This window comes from Myotis daubentonii, chromosome 16 (assembly GCF_963259705.1).
Source record: "Myotis daubentonii chromosome 16, mMyoDau2.1, whole genome shotgun sequence".
Classification (NCBI taxonomy): Eukaryota; Metazoa; Chordata; class Mammalia; order Chiroptera; family Vespertilionidae; genus Myotis; species Myotis daubentonii.
The window spans coordinates 25841929-25856973 of NC_081855.1; the positions used below are offsets into that span (position 1 = coordinate 25841929).

Here is a 15045-nt window from a genome sequence, read left to right on the forward strand (position 1 = left end):
TGTCTTGTTTCTTGACTCCCGTTGTGACACCAGGGGCCAGGGCTGCTGAGCTGGAGTTTCCTGGACGAGAGTGGGAATTTCCTGGGTCCAGACACATACGGCATCTCCACCTCGCAGAAGGGCCACTGACGCTCTCATTTAGAAGCGATGGGAATTGAGGCTTTGCCACAGGCCTAAGCCACCCTCCTCTGTCCCCTCCCCTGTCTAAATTTTTCTGTCCTTCAAGTGCCCCTTTTGCCTGAAGGATCTAAGCCCCTGCAGGCCTGGTGCCCTTGGCATCTGGGCAACATAGCTGAGCGCTTTGTAGAGTTTTGAGTCAGTGCAGTGCCCCTCGGGCACAGCTCCCTGTCTTCGGAGCTGGGAGGACGCCATGCCCTTGCCTTTTCCTCCCCCTTTCCCTGCCCCAGGTGAATTACCGTTACCCTCCTCTCTCCTAAGCTCCAAAGGCCGTTCTTTTGTCTCCGTTACTTGTTTCCTGAGCCCGTTTCTTCTACCACTCACTTCTTACCTCTGTGACTTTCTAAGTAAATGTTCTCTTATAGTTGGGGTCTGGCCTCTGAATTCTTTCCTAGCCAGAAACCAAGTCCCGAGGTTGCTGAATCAAGGTTTGATCTGACCCCACCATTCTCACCGCCACCAACACAGGCAATCCAGACATCCTTTGATTGACCCCACTCCTCATTCATTCATCATCCTGTTATCATGCATTCAGCTAATGCCTTTGTGAGTGCCAACTCTGTGATTAATAGGTGTTGGGGATATTGGTGGTAAGGACAGCACAGTGCCTACCCCTATGGGCAGGGGAGACTCAGAGGGGAGCCAGTCGAGAGATTTGGGTTCCTGCCTTTCTGTGCCACAGACTCACCTGAGAGTCCAGGTGCCTCAATTCCCACACCTGTCCAGGGTATGAGGAATCAAAGAAGGCAATGGACACACAGGTAGCTGGGTGGTTATAAGCACCACACCCTTCGGGTGGGTCATGCAAAGGAGGCCCCTTGAGGAGGTAAGCCACCAAGGTAATGAGGACATAAGATGCTCCCCAGGGACTGCATGTGGGAGCGGTCCTCTCCATCGAGGGTGGGAGCATCCAGGAGAGGGAGCATGTACCAGCCTCAAGCGAAGGGCAGTGCACGCATGTCCTGGGATTTCACTGCCCATGCAATCACATGTCTAACAGATCGAATAACTGAATAACTGCATTTTCTGAAGCAAAACCAACCAGGTGTTCTGATGCCATTAAATGGGATTCTAGAGGATTCCATGAAAGGCAAGTAATAGTATCCACCTCATAGGGTTGTTGAAGGAGTTAATACACATATTTGCTGCAGGTATAGCCAAAATACGTGAAAGCAGGTACAGGAGTAAGAGTGAAACAAACTCTTAATCATCCCACAAATCCCTGCTCTAGTCCTCTACCTTGTGAACCTTCCCTGAGCAATGCAGATTCAGCTACTTTGGTGGCGTTCCATCCCTCCATCACTGCATGTACAATAATCATTCAGTCCTATCTTTAGGCTTTGCACTCCTTAGGCCCAGGGACTTGATCTTTCCTCAAGCAGTATTGGTTTCCTTGAACAAACTGGCTGAAGTCTCAAAGAGGATGGTGTTGGTATGTTGAAACTCATTGCAGTCTACTACTATTTTCATTCATTCACTCATTCATTCATTCATTCAAGTAACAAAGGTCCTATACATGTCTTTTTTTGTAACTTTGTCTTAGACAAATTCAATTCATCATAATGCTGCATTTAATTTGGGAAAGATAGGAAGGAAATGAATGGATGATGGCAGAGATGCGTTAGGATGGTGAGATCCACGGTTTGTGTGTTTTCTTCCATTTTTTAACTCTTCCCTAATGTAGTTGTTATATTACTTTTCTTTCTTTTAAATATATTTTTATTGATTTCAGAGAGGAAGGGAGAGGGAGCGAGAGATAGAAACCTCAATGATGAGAATCATTGATCAACTGCCTTCTGCACTCCTCCTACTGGGAATTGAGCCTGCAACCCAGGCATATGCCCTTGACCGGAATGGAACCTGGGACCATTCAGTCCATAGGCTGATGCTCTATCCACTGAGCCAAACCAGCTAGGGCTATTTTACTTTTCTAATGGAACAATTCATACCATAGAGGAATATTTTCGTTGCAGTACTATAATAAATGAAAATATAAAATTATAATTTTCCGTGTTAAAAAAGAATAAAAAGGTGTTTCCATATTAGAAGTTATACGATAATTTCTATTATCACGAAGGAATTTTTTTCTCTGTAGAACATAATTCTACCTTAGCTTATGTAGAGCTGCAGGGTGAGACATTAGTGACACCACCATCTGAGAGGTCTCCCTGTGCCAATGACTCCTCTTCCCTTCCCACAACCTCAAGCTGAATATTTCAGGGACCTGCTTGGAACACGGGCACCACCCAGCATCACTGGCCGTCTGTCATTGGGCATTTTCCAGTGTGTTCATACTGTCACTGCTCCCCAGCTTCCTGGACGCCTGCCACCAACTGGAAAACTGAAAGGCTGGACAGGAATTAGCCAGAGCCACCTACTGAGATTAAAAAAAAATAAAAATCCCCAGATGTTGAAAGTGAAGCACTGTGGGCTTAGCTAAATAAAACCTGGCTCCAGGATGACTCCTTCATCTTCCTTGCTACCTGCTGAAGAGCTGCTTCACTGCCTTGGACCTGGGACCAGGAAGAGGTAGATTACTGAGGATCCACCACATGGGGTGATGTCACAGCAGAATCGAGTCACCCACGGGCCAGGAGTCCTCGTCATAAATGAGCTAACTGCACACCCAGCCGGGGAAACTCCCTTTGGAAACAAAAAAAAAGGGACCTTTATGCAAAAACGGTTCCCTGAGCGGCACGGGGGTATATAAATATACCTCTTCGCTGCCGGTGTGAGCACAACTTTGCAACGAGTTGAAGACTGAGGCTCGCTGGCCCTCAGAAACTCAGCATCGCTGCTTTACAATCTCTCAGCCAGCCCTGGTGAGGGCAGCTCTAGACGGTTCCGAAGGGCTCAAGGCTCAGGTCTCCCCCCAGTTTGCTTGTCTGTCGAGGCAGCACAGCCGAGAGGTGAGTTGTCTTCATTTCTGGGGAAGCTGCTGTTTAGAGAGGGTTTGCTTCTTCCTGTTTGGGAAGGCTCTGAAAACTTTGGGAATTTTCTGCCTGCAGAGATAAACTGGTGGAAAGCATGAGAAATGTCAACAATGAGGCCTGGCCATTGGAGCAGGGCATCTTATTCAGATTTTTCTTTTTCCTGCAAAAATTTGCTGAGGTTGCTACATTGCAAGAAAAACACTTTTGGAAATTTCAGACTGCAGAGTGGAAAGTCATCTAAGATTTTTTTAAAAAAACATAGATTATCTTAATCCAATTCTTATAACATGCACCTCTCCCCTCCTGAATAAATTCTTTGCAGATGGATATTTATTAAGACCATTTTACGGATGAAGAAATAAATCTGAGTTAAATAACTTGGTCCAGGTCATGTAACCAGTAGGGGCTCTGAGATGCTTACCTGGACCACATTGCTTCCCACTGTAAGGGGTTTTACCGGCGAGGAGGTATGCTGGCGACAGCCCAGCCCAGACCTGCGCCTCCACTTAGGTTTCCTTTTACTTACTTACTTATTTTTAAAATATACTTTTATTGATTTCAGAGAGAGAGAGAGAGAGAGAGAGAGAGAGAATGAATCAGTGATGAGAATCATTGATCAGCTGTCTCTTGCACACCCCCTACTGGGGATAGAGCCTGAAACCCTGGCATGTGCCCTGACCGGGAATTGAACTGTGACCTCCTGGTTCATAGGTCAACGCTCAACCACTGAGCCCCACTGGCCAGGTAGTGAGGTCTCCTTTTAGTCTTTTTAAAAGGAGATGATTGATCTCAAATATTAAGAGTTGAGTGCATTTTTCACAAATAATTCTTTCCCTCCCAAATGATTTTTAAAAAAGGTAGCATCGACAATTGCAACATCTTTTTTTTTTTTAATATATTTTATTGATTTTTTTACAGAGAGGAAGGGAGAGAGATAGAGAGTTAGAAACATCGACGAGAGAGAAACATCGATCAGCCGCCTCCTGCACATCTCCTTCCGGGGATGTGCCCGCAACCCAGGTACATGCCCCCGACCAGAATCGAATCTGGGACCCCCCAGTCCGCAAGCCGATGCTCCATCCACTGAGCCAAACCGGTTTCGGCAATTGCAACATCTTAAAAGAAAGGCAGCTACAACTTGAGTGCCTTCCCCAGTAACCTGTGTAAAATGACAGTTGACAGTAGCTAATGAGAGCTGCTGGAGAAGACCTTGCAGCCCCAGGCAAAGGCACCCGGGTTTCAGGGCCCATCAGCGATAGGTCTTGCTCAAGCCAGGTGGGCTAGCAGGTCCTGTAAAGGAACCTCTCAGGGGCTGTGCCCTGACCTTTGAGCTTCGGCCCAGCATTTTCCCTTTAGACGGTTATGTAGCTTTGTAATCTGTACCCACAGGTCCCCAAAGCCAGCACTGCTGAAGTGGCTGCTCAAGACCTATGTTAGCTTTTGTATGATTCTTCAGTAAACCAACCCTATTGAGAAGGCCCAGTTCTGTAAACTCTTCATCAATCTTCTGTCACCATCTCCTTCCTTTTCCTCAGCCCCAGAGAGAAGAACCTCTGAGTTTAAATCCAGGGAAGTGACCTGCTTTGCAAAACAACAGACATGGCTCATCTGTGGAAGTTCCTGTTCCAAGCTAAGTCACACTTGATGAAGGAGCCAGATATCAACAACAATATGGGAGAAACCATCTGTGCTCCCTACAGGTAAGGTTTCCCCTGCCACCTCCACCTTCTGCTCATCTCCTCTCTGCTTTCATTCCCTCACCCTTCGCCACCAGCTCACAATTCCTCTCTCTGACCCTGGCTTCTCACTGGAGGTCATATCTTGGATGTCAGGTCTGATCTAGTTGCTTCTTGGATGTACCTGTTGGAATTTGATGCAACCACTGTTTATTGTGTGCCTCATTGTGCCTGATGCTGTGTGAAAAAGGAAGGAACATGGCACAGTCCTGGCCCGCAGGAGATGGGAATCTCTAGGGGAAGTACATGGGAAGGGAATGCGGAATCCTTGACTTGAGAATGGGAGGCTGTAGAGTCCAGTGGTTAGAACTGGGGCAGCATCCTGGCCAACATCTTATTATCCTTATTTATTTTTTACAAGGTTGAGTGATTTACTCAAGGTCAGTGTCTGGAAAGTGGTGGAACTAAGGTTTGAACCGAATTCAAACTCATAAGCTCTACAGGATATGGGTTCTCCTTGAGGGCCTACCAAGTGCTGGGCTGGGAAAGGGAGAGAGAAGAGACCCAGTTCCTGCTGTCAGGGAGGGGCGGGGGAAATGGTGCCTTCCTCACTGGTTTGGGGAGGAGTGCATGCACAATGGGGGGTTAACGAGCTCTATAAATTGGGCTGGGGTGACAGGAGAGGTAGGAGGTGACAGGAGAATGAGGAGGCACTAGGAGCTCTTCTGAGGTAGGCCCAGCTGGACTGCAACCTACAGTTGAAGGGAGGTGGGGGCAAGGGGTGGGAGAGGATATTACTGGAAGAGGAAGCAGCATTGCAAAGGGGATTTTATACTGAAAGCAATGGGAACCAGTTAATACATTTTTATTTTTTAAAAGTCATTGCCAAGTCCATTCAGGTATAAAAAATAAGAGCCAGAACCTATTGTATGTGACTTGGAACGGGGTTGAGCTGGGTTGCAGTTGGCTCAGAGTAAATGTGTACCTTCTTTCATTCGGCTGTATTCTGGGTTGGGGTTAAATGCACCGTAATATGTCAGGGAGGGCTCTGTGTACTCTAAGGTCGGGGGCTGCTGCCCTGCCTCTCTGGGCCCTAGTTCTCCTGCTTCCAGGGTAGGAGCCAGGAACAGAGGAAGCAAAGTCCAGATCGCAAGGACCAGGAGCCGGGAACGGACCTGAGGGGGCTCCTGGTGCAACGGCCTGCCCCCACTCCCCATGTCTCCCACTAAAAGTGACCCCCTAGTCCTGCTCTTTCTTTGGTTTCCTTCCTGGAATCACACTGAACGTGCAGAAAAGAAATAGCATTTCCCAGGGCAGCCGTGTGAGGGAAGAGAGCTTGTTTGGGGCCCTGGGGCTGCTGTGTGGCCTTGGACAAGATCCTTAACCTCTCTGTCCTGCCTCTCCCCTAGAGAGCGGGGATGGCAATATAGTTTCCTTCTTGAGTGCATTTAGTAAGGAGTAGATGAAATAACAGGATAAGGGTTGCTTTGTAAGCTGTAAAGCACTACAGTGCGAGCTCTGCAATCCTTTCTCAGGGGACTTAGTCCAGAGAAAGTCTAGAGCAGTGATGGCGAACCTATGACACGCATGTCAGAGGTGACACGCGAACTCATTTTTTTGGTTGATTTTTCTTTGCTAAATGGCATTTAAATATATAAAATAAATATCAAAAATATAAGTCTTTGTTTTACTATGGTTGCAAATATCAAAAAAAATGTCTATATGTGACACGGCACCAGAGTTAAGTTAGGGTTTTTCAAAATGCTGACATGCCGAGCTCAGAAGGTTCGCCACTAGACTCTAGTGGCATCCAAAGGGCTGACTTCCCTGCGGACGCCTGTTGCGGGCATGCGGGCCCACGAGGACACTCTGGCCGGGGCTTCCCACGAGCTGGAGGCTGAGCCCAGTCCGGGCGGATTTTCCCGTTTGCTCCTCCCCGGGGCGGGGCTGCGGGGCGGGCGGCTATAAAGTGGCTGGCGAGGCGCGGAGAGGGGGACCTTCCCAACTGCGCCCCAGCGGCCACCATGCGCGAGGGCCTGAGCGCGGCGTGCGAGGCGGCCCGGCCCCGGCTCTGCGGGCTTCTCCGCAAGATCCTGCGGCCGCAGCCGGCCTGCGGCTCCCGCAGAGCCAGGTACTGCCCCGGGCGGGTCCGCCCTGGGAGGGAGGCGGGCTGCTCCGCGCGGGCACCGGGCTGCAACCCGACGTGACACTGACCCTCTCTGAGCGTCGGTTTTCCGTGAAAATAAGAGGGTTGGAATATTCGAATCCGATGAGGATTCGCCCAAAGTGTTCTCCTCGGTTGGGACGCCTAAGAGGTTGCAGTGCTGTAGCCACAAAACCCAGGGAAGCCCCGCGTGCGCCCGCGATCCGCGTCCGGGAGGGCTGGGGTGGGATGGTGGGTGTTTCGGCACTTGGAGCTTGCTAGGCTTTTCAGCACTGGGGCTGCTGCACCCTGTGGGACAGATACAAGAGAGCAAGAAGGTTCTTGTTTTACAAATAAGGTCCGTTTCCCTGAGCTCCTCCCTGCCCCCCTCCCTCGGTGGCTGGGTAGGGAGGAGTGGGCACTGCGGGAGAGTCAGGACCAAGTCAGCCCCTGCTTCCCCCAAACCAGACTGCAGCTCTGGCCCTGGGTCTGAGCTAGCACCGCGCTGGCAGTGGGCAGGTCCTTAAGGGTCCCCTGTTCCCACGAAGGAGCAAGCAGGACCAAGCACAGCTGTGGTTGCCCAACTTGCACTGAGTGTCCGAGGGGACAGTGCAATAGTTGGTCAGTCAGTATCCGGAACCTTCACATGCTCCTCTGGCTTCTGGTCACCCATCTCCCAACAGCTGGTCTAAGGAAATCTGCTAACCTGGGGAGAAAGGTGACTGTGCGTCGTGTTGTTTATTCACTTTCAAATTTAAAAACTTTTCCCCATTGGGGGAAGGAATTTGTGGTCACTGTAAAAAGTTGGAAAATGCAGAGAAGTCTAAAGAAAAATTTTAAATGTCCATGCTCTCATCACTGAATGCTATTCACTGTTAACATTGACTGGTGTTTTCCCATGCTTTTACTAGTACACACACACATGCACACACACACACACACACACACACACACACACACACACCAGACCATGTTCACAGTTTGGGGCGTTGTTTATACTAGTGAAGAGACTGGGCACAACCTAAATATTACTCTTGTCAGTAATAAAAGCAATGCATGCCCATTTGTCATATTCCAACATCACAGATATGTGTAAAGTGGAAATTGAGAGGCCCTTTTGTAACACCACCCAACCCCCTTCCCCTTGATGTGTGTGCACAGCCCGGAAAATAGTGCAAAGAACATGGAACACAACCAGCTTTCCTGCTAAAGTGCCCCTGTCGTGTGACCCACCCCAGGAGGAGGCATGTGTGGGGTGTGACGCTTGGAGGGGTGCTCATGAGTATGCAGCCAGGGGGCCACACGTCTTCTGTTCCCTGCAGCATTTGCCAGGAGAGCGAACCTGAAATCCCAAACCAGAGCCAATGGTTTCTCAGTGACTTCAGACTATCAGGGTTTTCTCCAAAGGACAGGCTAAATTCTTTTTTTTTTTTTTTTAATATATTTGTATTGATTTCAGAGAGGAAGGGAGAGGGAGAGAGAGATAGAAACATCAACGATGAGAGAGAAACATCAACGATGAGAGAGAAACATTGGTCGGCTGCCTCCTGCGCACCCCACACTGGGAACTGAGCCTGCAACCCAGGCATGTGCTCTGACTGGGAATCGAACCATGACTTTCTGTTTCGTAGGTTGATGCTCAACCATGAGCTGCACTGGCTGGGCCCGGCTAAGTTCTTTAAATCTATTGTTTTAAGATAAATGTAACCAATATGTTTTATTTTAAAGAGCCCTTATCTTCCAGAAATGCTTACTGAGATATTTAAGGACGACAGGGCCTCTCAGACTTGCTTTCGACTGATGGTGGGGGCGGGAGCAGTGGAGCTGCAACAGGCTGGCCATGGGCTGATAATTGCTGATTGTGTTGAATCTGGGTGAAGGGCCCATGGGATTTATTATTCTATTATCTCTATTGTGTATGTTTAACACTTTTCATAATAAAAATTTAGAATATGTAAATAAAGCGAGACAAATCGAATGCTTTAAATAAAAATGCTCCAGTCCTCCAAAATGCGTGGGTGGTGGGCAGTGTTGCTGGGCTGGGAGAAGCCGTTGTCTGCCCACCCATGATTGTACTCGGCTTTAAAAAAAACAAACTTTTATTGATTTCAGAGAGAAAGGGAGAGGGAGAGAGAGATAGAAATATCAATGATCAGAATCATTGATCGGCTGCCTCCTGTGCACCCCAACTAGGGATCGAGTCCGCAACTCCCGCATGTGCCTTGACCGGGAATAGGACTGTGACCTCTTGGTTCATAGGTTGATGCTCAACCACTGAGCCACACCAGCCAAGCTGTACTGAGCTTTTGAGGGAGGCATCTTCCTGATGCTTCTGTGGGTCATCCTTTGGGCCCCCAGCTTTGGTTCAGCTCCCTTCATGTTTTGGCTTTGTAGAGGGAAGGCAAGAGAAGAAGAGGAGGGAGGCTGGTGATGGTGGGGTGATTGGATTTGACTGACTGCTTCCCCCGCCACATACACACATCCTCCTTGGCTGGAGACCATGAGCAATTCATTCCCACTCTCCGGACCTCAGTGCCCTCACCCATCAAGTGACAGGCTGGCAGAAGGGACTCTAAGAGCCCTCTCTGCACTCAGATACGCCATCTCATCACAGCTGTTTCCTTTCACAGTCCAGTGACACAGGATGACCCCAAGTGTCACAGCCTCAGCAAGCACCGGAACGAGGCCCCCCAGCCCTTCACGGGGACGGCAAAGGTCAGTGAGTCACTGGGGTGTGGGAAGCCCCTTCCCCCCTCGCCCAGGCAGGTGCAGGCTGAGCGGCCTGGTGGAAGCTGGGGTCTGGGCAGTGAGTGGAGACCCAGGGGACACAGGCGGGGGTGAGGAAGGGCTTCGGGAGAGCAGGATGATCCGTGGTGATCCGGAGTGGCGGCCCCCAAGGTGCGCTGGCACCTGGAGGACTTGGCATGGGTGAGAGGAGACCATCATGGAGTCAGAAGTGGCACTCCAACATTACCCCAGACTCGACAGCTGAGGCTTTTGGTCCCAGCCCCAGCCTCTATCCCATGGTTCTCTCTTCCCTAAGTGCTTTGGACCTCAGTGTTCCAGGGAGATGGGCAGAGAATGGGGTGGGAGGAGGCTGGGGGAGAAGATGGTTTTGTTTTCTTAAATGCCTCTGTGGAAGGCAGTGGGAGGTTATTCCTCATCCTGGTTTCTGTCCTCAGCGGTATTGACTGTGACAGTAGCCTCCTTTGCATCTAATCTTAGTCCCCACGGTTGCAATTCCTCTGAGGGAGCGTTTGGCAGGGTCTTGGGTGAGGAGAGAAGCCTGGCCAGTGGCCCAGGCACCTGGAACTCTGAGCAGGCGCTGGTCCAGGTGGCCAGGCTGCCGGGAAGGGAGGAGGGACATGGACCGACACCCTGGCCTGTTACCCACCCTAGCTCCCCACCCCTACTCAAAGCCAAAGCAGGGCCCAGGGGCCAGGGAGAGACCCATGGGATCCTGGAGTTGGAGGCATTTGGAAATCCCTATTTTCTTCTTCCTCTTAGAAGTCTCCAGAATCCCCGGTTAAGCTGGATGCACCCCCATCGGCCTGCCCACGACACGTGAGGGTCAAAAACTGGGGCAGTGGGATGACTCTCCAAGACACACTTCACCACAAGGCCAAAGCGGTGAGAAATCTGGGGCTTCAGGGGGAACCACCTTTGTCCCAAGTCGGTGAAGCCATCAGGGCCCTTAGAGGATCAGACAGATGTCCCCCTGGGCAAAGCAAGCCATCTTCCACTTGGGTAAAGGGTGCAGGGAACAGACTCCCGTGTTCCTCATAAATAACAGTAGGAAGTAAATGAGGCCAACTCCCCGTGAACCCCCCTCATGCATAATGGATAATCCAGAGGTGATATCAGCGGTTACAGGAACAAATTAATTCTTTTCCACAGAGACCCAGATATCAGCATAGTATCAGGGAGAACTTTCTAACAGACCTGCTCAAACTTAACTGAACTATATCAAGAGATAGTGAGTTTCCTGTCACTAGAAGGATTCAAGAGCTATCTATATATATAAAAGCCTAAGCGACTGTTCGACCGGTAGCTATGAGGTGCACTGACCAGAGGCAGACACTCAATGCACAGGCATGGAACATGGAACAGACTGATGAATCTCAGAGGGAAGGGGGCAGGGGGAAGGGCAGGGAGAGATTAACCAAAGATCTTATATGCATACCAGAGGCCCAGTGCACCAGTGGGGTCCCTCGGCCTGGCCTGTGGGGATTAGGCCGAAACAAGCTCTCTGACATCCCCCAAGGGGTCCCGGATTGCGAGAGGGCACAAGCCAGGCCGAGGGACCCAACCGGTGCACGAATCTGTGCACCAGACCTCTAGTTTAGGGATATTAGAAAGGGGTTCAAGCACCCAATGAGTAGTTGTACTAAGTGTCCTTTAAGGCCCTTTGATATTTCCCTTCATTTGTCATTCTAAATTTAGAATGCATTCTATCTAATGCATGTAAGTGGGAAAGAATTGAAAATTGCAAGACCATGAAAGCAGAACTATTTCCCCACACCTTCTAGAAATTATCAGTTAACATTTGGGTGTACTTCCTTCCAGTACTTTTTCTGTGCCACCCTCTGACTGTGGGATTTGCACCATCTCATTTCAGTTCATTTCTGCTGAACACCAATAGTGTGTTCCCAGGAGCCACATCAGCCTCTTTAAATGAGAAGGTAGTCGAGATGTCCCCAGGGATAGAGATGTTGACTTTGTTCTGGGTCTGGAGCTGGCTGGGAATAATACCAAGAGGCTGAACCTGGGTGAGGGGGAGCACACCCCCTCAGCTCACACCCAGTGGGGTCCAGCCAGTAGAGGAAAAGAAATCTAAGTGGGGAGAAAGCCTGGTGGACACCAAGGAGGAGGTGCCAAAGGGGTGGAGAGGGATGGTGGAGTTCTGGAGCAGCCAGAGTGGAAGAACATGGCCCGGAGAGCTAGCCCTGGAGAGGATGGCCATCAAAATTGCCCACCTCACCACCCACCTCTCTCTTTGCAGGATTTGGCTTGCAAGTCCAAGTGTTGCTTGGGATCCATCATGAACTCCAAGAGCTTGACCAGAGGACCCAGGGACAAGCCTACCTCCCCAGATGAGCTTCTACCTCAAGCTATCGAATTTGTCAACCAGTATTACAGCTCCTTCAAAGAGTAAGTAAGGCTCACGCCTTGCAGGACCTGCTGCCTCCCCCTTCCTGGGAGCTCTCCTGTCTCCAGCCACTTCCCTCTGACTCCGGGCCCCGTTCCTTCCCAGATTCACAGTGGATCCAGGGCTGAAGCACAGTTTCCCGAGGGAAAAAGACCCCAGAGTGGGTTTTCATAATTGTTAAGACAAAGAGGCAGAGCAATGGTGGTTAAAAGTGTGGGCCAGGAGTGTAACTGTTTGGGCTCGAATCCTGACTAGTCCTGCATCCTTGGGAAATCTGTTCACCCTCTCTGTGCCTCAACTTCCTCATCTGTAACAGACGGGGGTGGCGATGGAATCTTGCTCATAAGGTTATTGTGAGGATTTCAAACCATGTCCTGGCTCACAGTCACCTTGATTGTGACTGGATAGGCACCCGTTCATTATTAAATGTTTGCAATAGATAGGACCTCGGAGACCACCTAGCCAAGTCCTTCTGCAGGTATGAACAGGAAGCCCAGGGACACACCTGAGGTCGCCCGGTGGCTAGAATTCAGGCCACCCGACTTGGAGAAAGCAGGCCGTGCTCTTTGCACTGAACTTTGTGGGGTTCTACACTCCGGGGTTTCATAAAATGTATGACTTTTCACTTAGGCCCCTTTAAACCTTTAAAATAAGAAATGCACAAAGGGATTGTGAGACAGAATGGCCAAGAGCATGGATTGGCTGGTTAATGGTTGGGAGGGGAGTGTGGCTTTTACAGTGCAGCCCCACGTGGCACTTGACTGCATGAAGTGAGCCACAGAAGTGCACCTGGGACCCCCCCCCCCCCCGCGGCAGAAAGAGTGGTTCTGGTGAGACCACATGCCCTCTCCTGTAACCAGACAATGTCTGAGCCGGGAGGGCCCATTTCCTTTTTTTCCAGAACTAATAGGCATCATCGCATTTTCAGTGCCTCAGAAATGTGACCTCCCAGGGCCAGTGATCCTCAACCCTGGCTGCACAGTAGAGTTGCCTGCGGACATTGCAAAATGCTGGTGTCAGGGTCCCTTGGGCCACGAGTTTCAGGGCCCCGGGAAGTGGGGAGGCAGCAGACATCTCCAGGCGATGCTAACGCACAGCTGGGCTGAGAGCCCTATTCACGCAGGGGAGTGCAGGCTGTGTGTTGTGCAACTGGAACCTCTGCAGGGTGCTGGGTGACTGGGAGGCTCAGGCGCCTTGGGCTGTCAGCGAGGTTGTTGACTAATGAACGAGGGGGCGGGGATTTTCCCCATGGGTTTCCTTGGGCCACTGTATTGATGCTAACACTTACCGAGCGCTAAGTATGTTCTGGGCCCTGCGTGAGTGCCTTCTGAGTAACGCTCACCACGCCTCGATGAGATTGGCACCATTATTATCCTCCGCATGTTTCAGACATGGAAACTGAGGCTGTGGAGGAGATGAACCCTCTCAAAGTCACACATTCTGAAGTCCCAGAGCTAGGGTTTGAACCCCAGCAGCTTGGCACTAGAGCCCCTGCTCTGACCTCAAGGTTCCATGCTGGACCTGGGAGGTCCTGCTGGTGTCTGAAGGCAGCTGGGCGGATGTTAGCGGGGGGAGGCCCCAGGGCTGCTCTGCTTCTCACGGAGGAAAGAGCCATTTCTCACAGTCACAAGTCCACATCTGGGACCCCCATGAGGTCCTGGGGGCGGTGGAGGACAAACGCAGTCCATCTCCACAATTACACTGAGCCACAGGCACAGGCAGCTGGGCTGGTTCTGTCTTTCATGAAGGAAGGAATGTATAGATAGAAATCATCACTTGCTCAATATTCTGTTCAAATCCAGTTCACCGATGCCAAAAGCCACTTCCTTTTTTTCCCCAGAACTAATAGGCATCATAGCCATTTCAGTGCCTCAGAAACATGACTATTTGAAAGTTGTGGCAAAATATAAAATCCTAAAGGAATGGGGTAAACATGTAAAAGAGGAATTCTTTCTTATAGAATCACACGGTAACAAGTATGTGCGGGGCCTCTGTGTTCTGGTCACGGCTGCTGTTTCCATGCTTGGGTGCAGCGCAGCCAGTGTTGCTAGGAGCTTTGTTTACGAAGAAAGGGCTGCCTCAACCTTCACCCAGCAGCGGTGTATCCTTGAAGATAAATGGTGTCAAGTGTTTTGTCTTTGAGCTTTTTCCTTAATCAAGGAAGAGTGGTCGGGGCACTCTTCATCCACGGAAAGGCCATTCTGTTCTGAGTTGTCCACTCTCCTTAATCAGGAGTTCATTCCTTAAATAGTTTTGTTTGTTGCCATTTCAAACATTTTTGGTGCTGATTGGAAATCGCAAGGTTGCGGTGGTGTTTCAAAGCCTTTCTGCCCGAATTCCTCCCTGTGGGGTGTTTTTGAAGCCTGAGAGGGGAGGAGAGGAGCCAGTGTAGACACCTCACCTGCCGTGCTGGCTGAGAGGTGCAGAGATTGAGAAACCCCAGGCTGTGGAGAGCTGGGATGGTGGACCCTGCTGGGGAGGGCTCCTCCCTGAGCAGGCCCTGGGGCCCTGCAGGTGGGGTCCTGAGAGCCACTCCCTGTGGGAGCCCGAGCAGGAGAGCGTGGGAAGGCCCTCAGCATCTCTGGGCTTGCACTCCCCCTCGGGTAGGAGGTGGAAGGTGAAGAGCCTGGGCGTGGCATCAGGGAAACCTGAATCTGAGCCCTGACTTTGCGCTTTATCACACTCCCGTTCTGCGGGGGTACTTACCCTCCTAGAACCTTGATACATTTGACGATAAAATGGACACAAAAACGCCTCCCTCACAGGCCCAATGAAGTCACTGTGAGTGACGTCACCAGTACCTGGCTCCTAGCAGGTACTCCGTGCACAGGAGATGCCGTGGGAGGGATTGATTGGCTCATCTCTTCACCATGGGGAGGTGGTCGGCTGCTCCCCAGCCGAGAGGCAGACGGGACTGTGGCGTGATGGATGCCCCTCTGGGTCTCATGTGTGTCTGAGGGGGGTTGC

General features: G+C 50.6%; 1 protein-coding gene across 1 annotated transcript in view; it reads left to right on the forward strand.

Annotated features, from left to right (window-relative positions):
* Positions 1-6793: 6793 nt before the first annotated feature.
* The window catches only part of NOS2 (nitric oxide synthase 2), a 31116-nt gene continuing 22864 nt past the window's right edge, over positions 6794-15045 (forward strand). The window contains exons 1-4 of the mRNA XM_059669437.1: positions 6794-6917; positions 9560-9644; positions 10437-10559; positions 11932-12080. Of these exons, the coding sequence (XP_059525420.1) occupies positions 6811-6917; positions 9560-9644; positions 10437-10559; positions 11932-12080 (464 nt within the window). The 5' untranslated portion in view covers positions 6794-6810. The remainder of the gene's footprint in view (positions 6918-9559; positions 9645-10436; positions 10560-11931; positions 12081-15045) is intronic.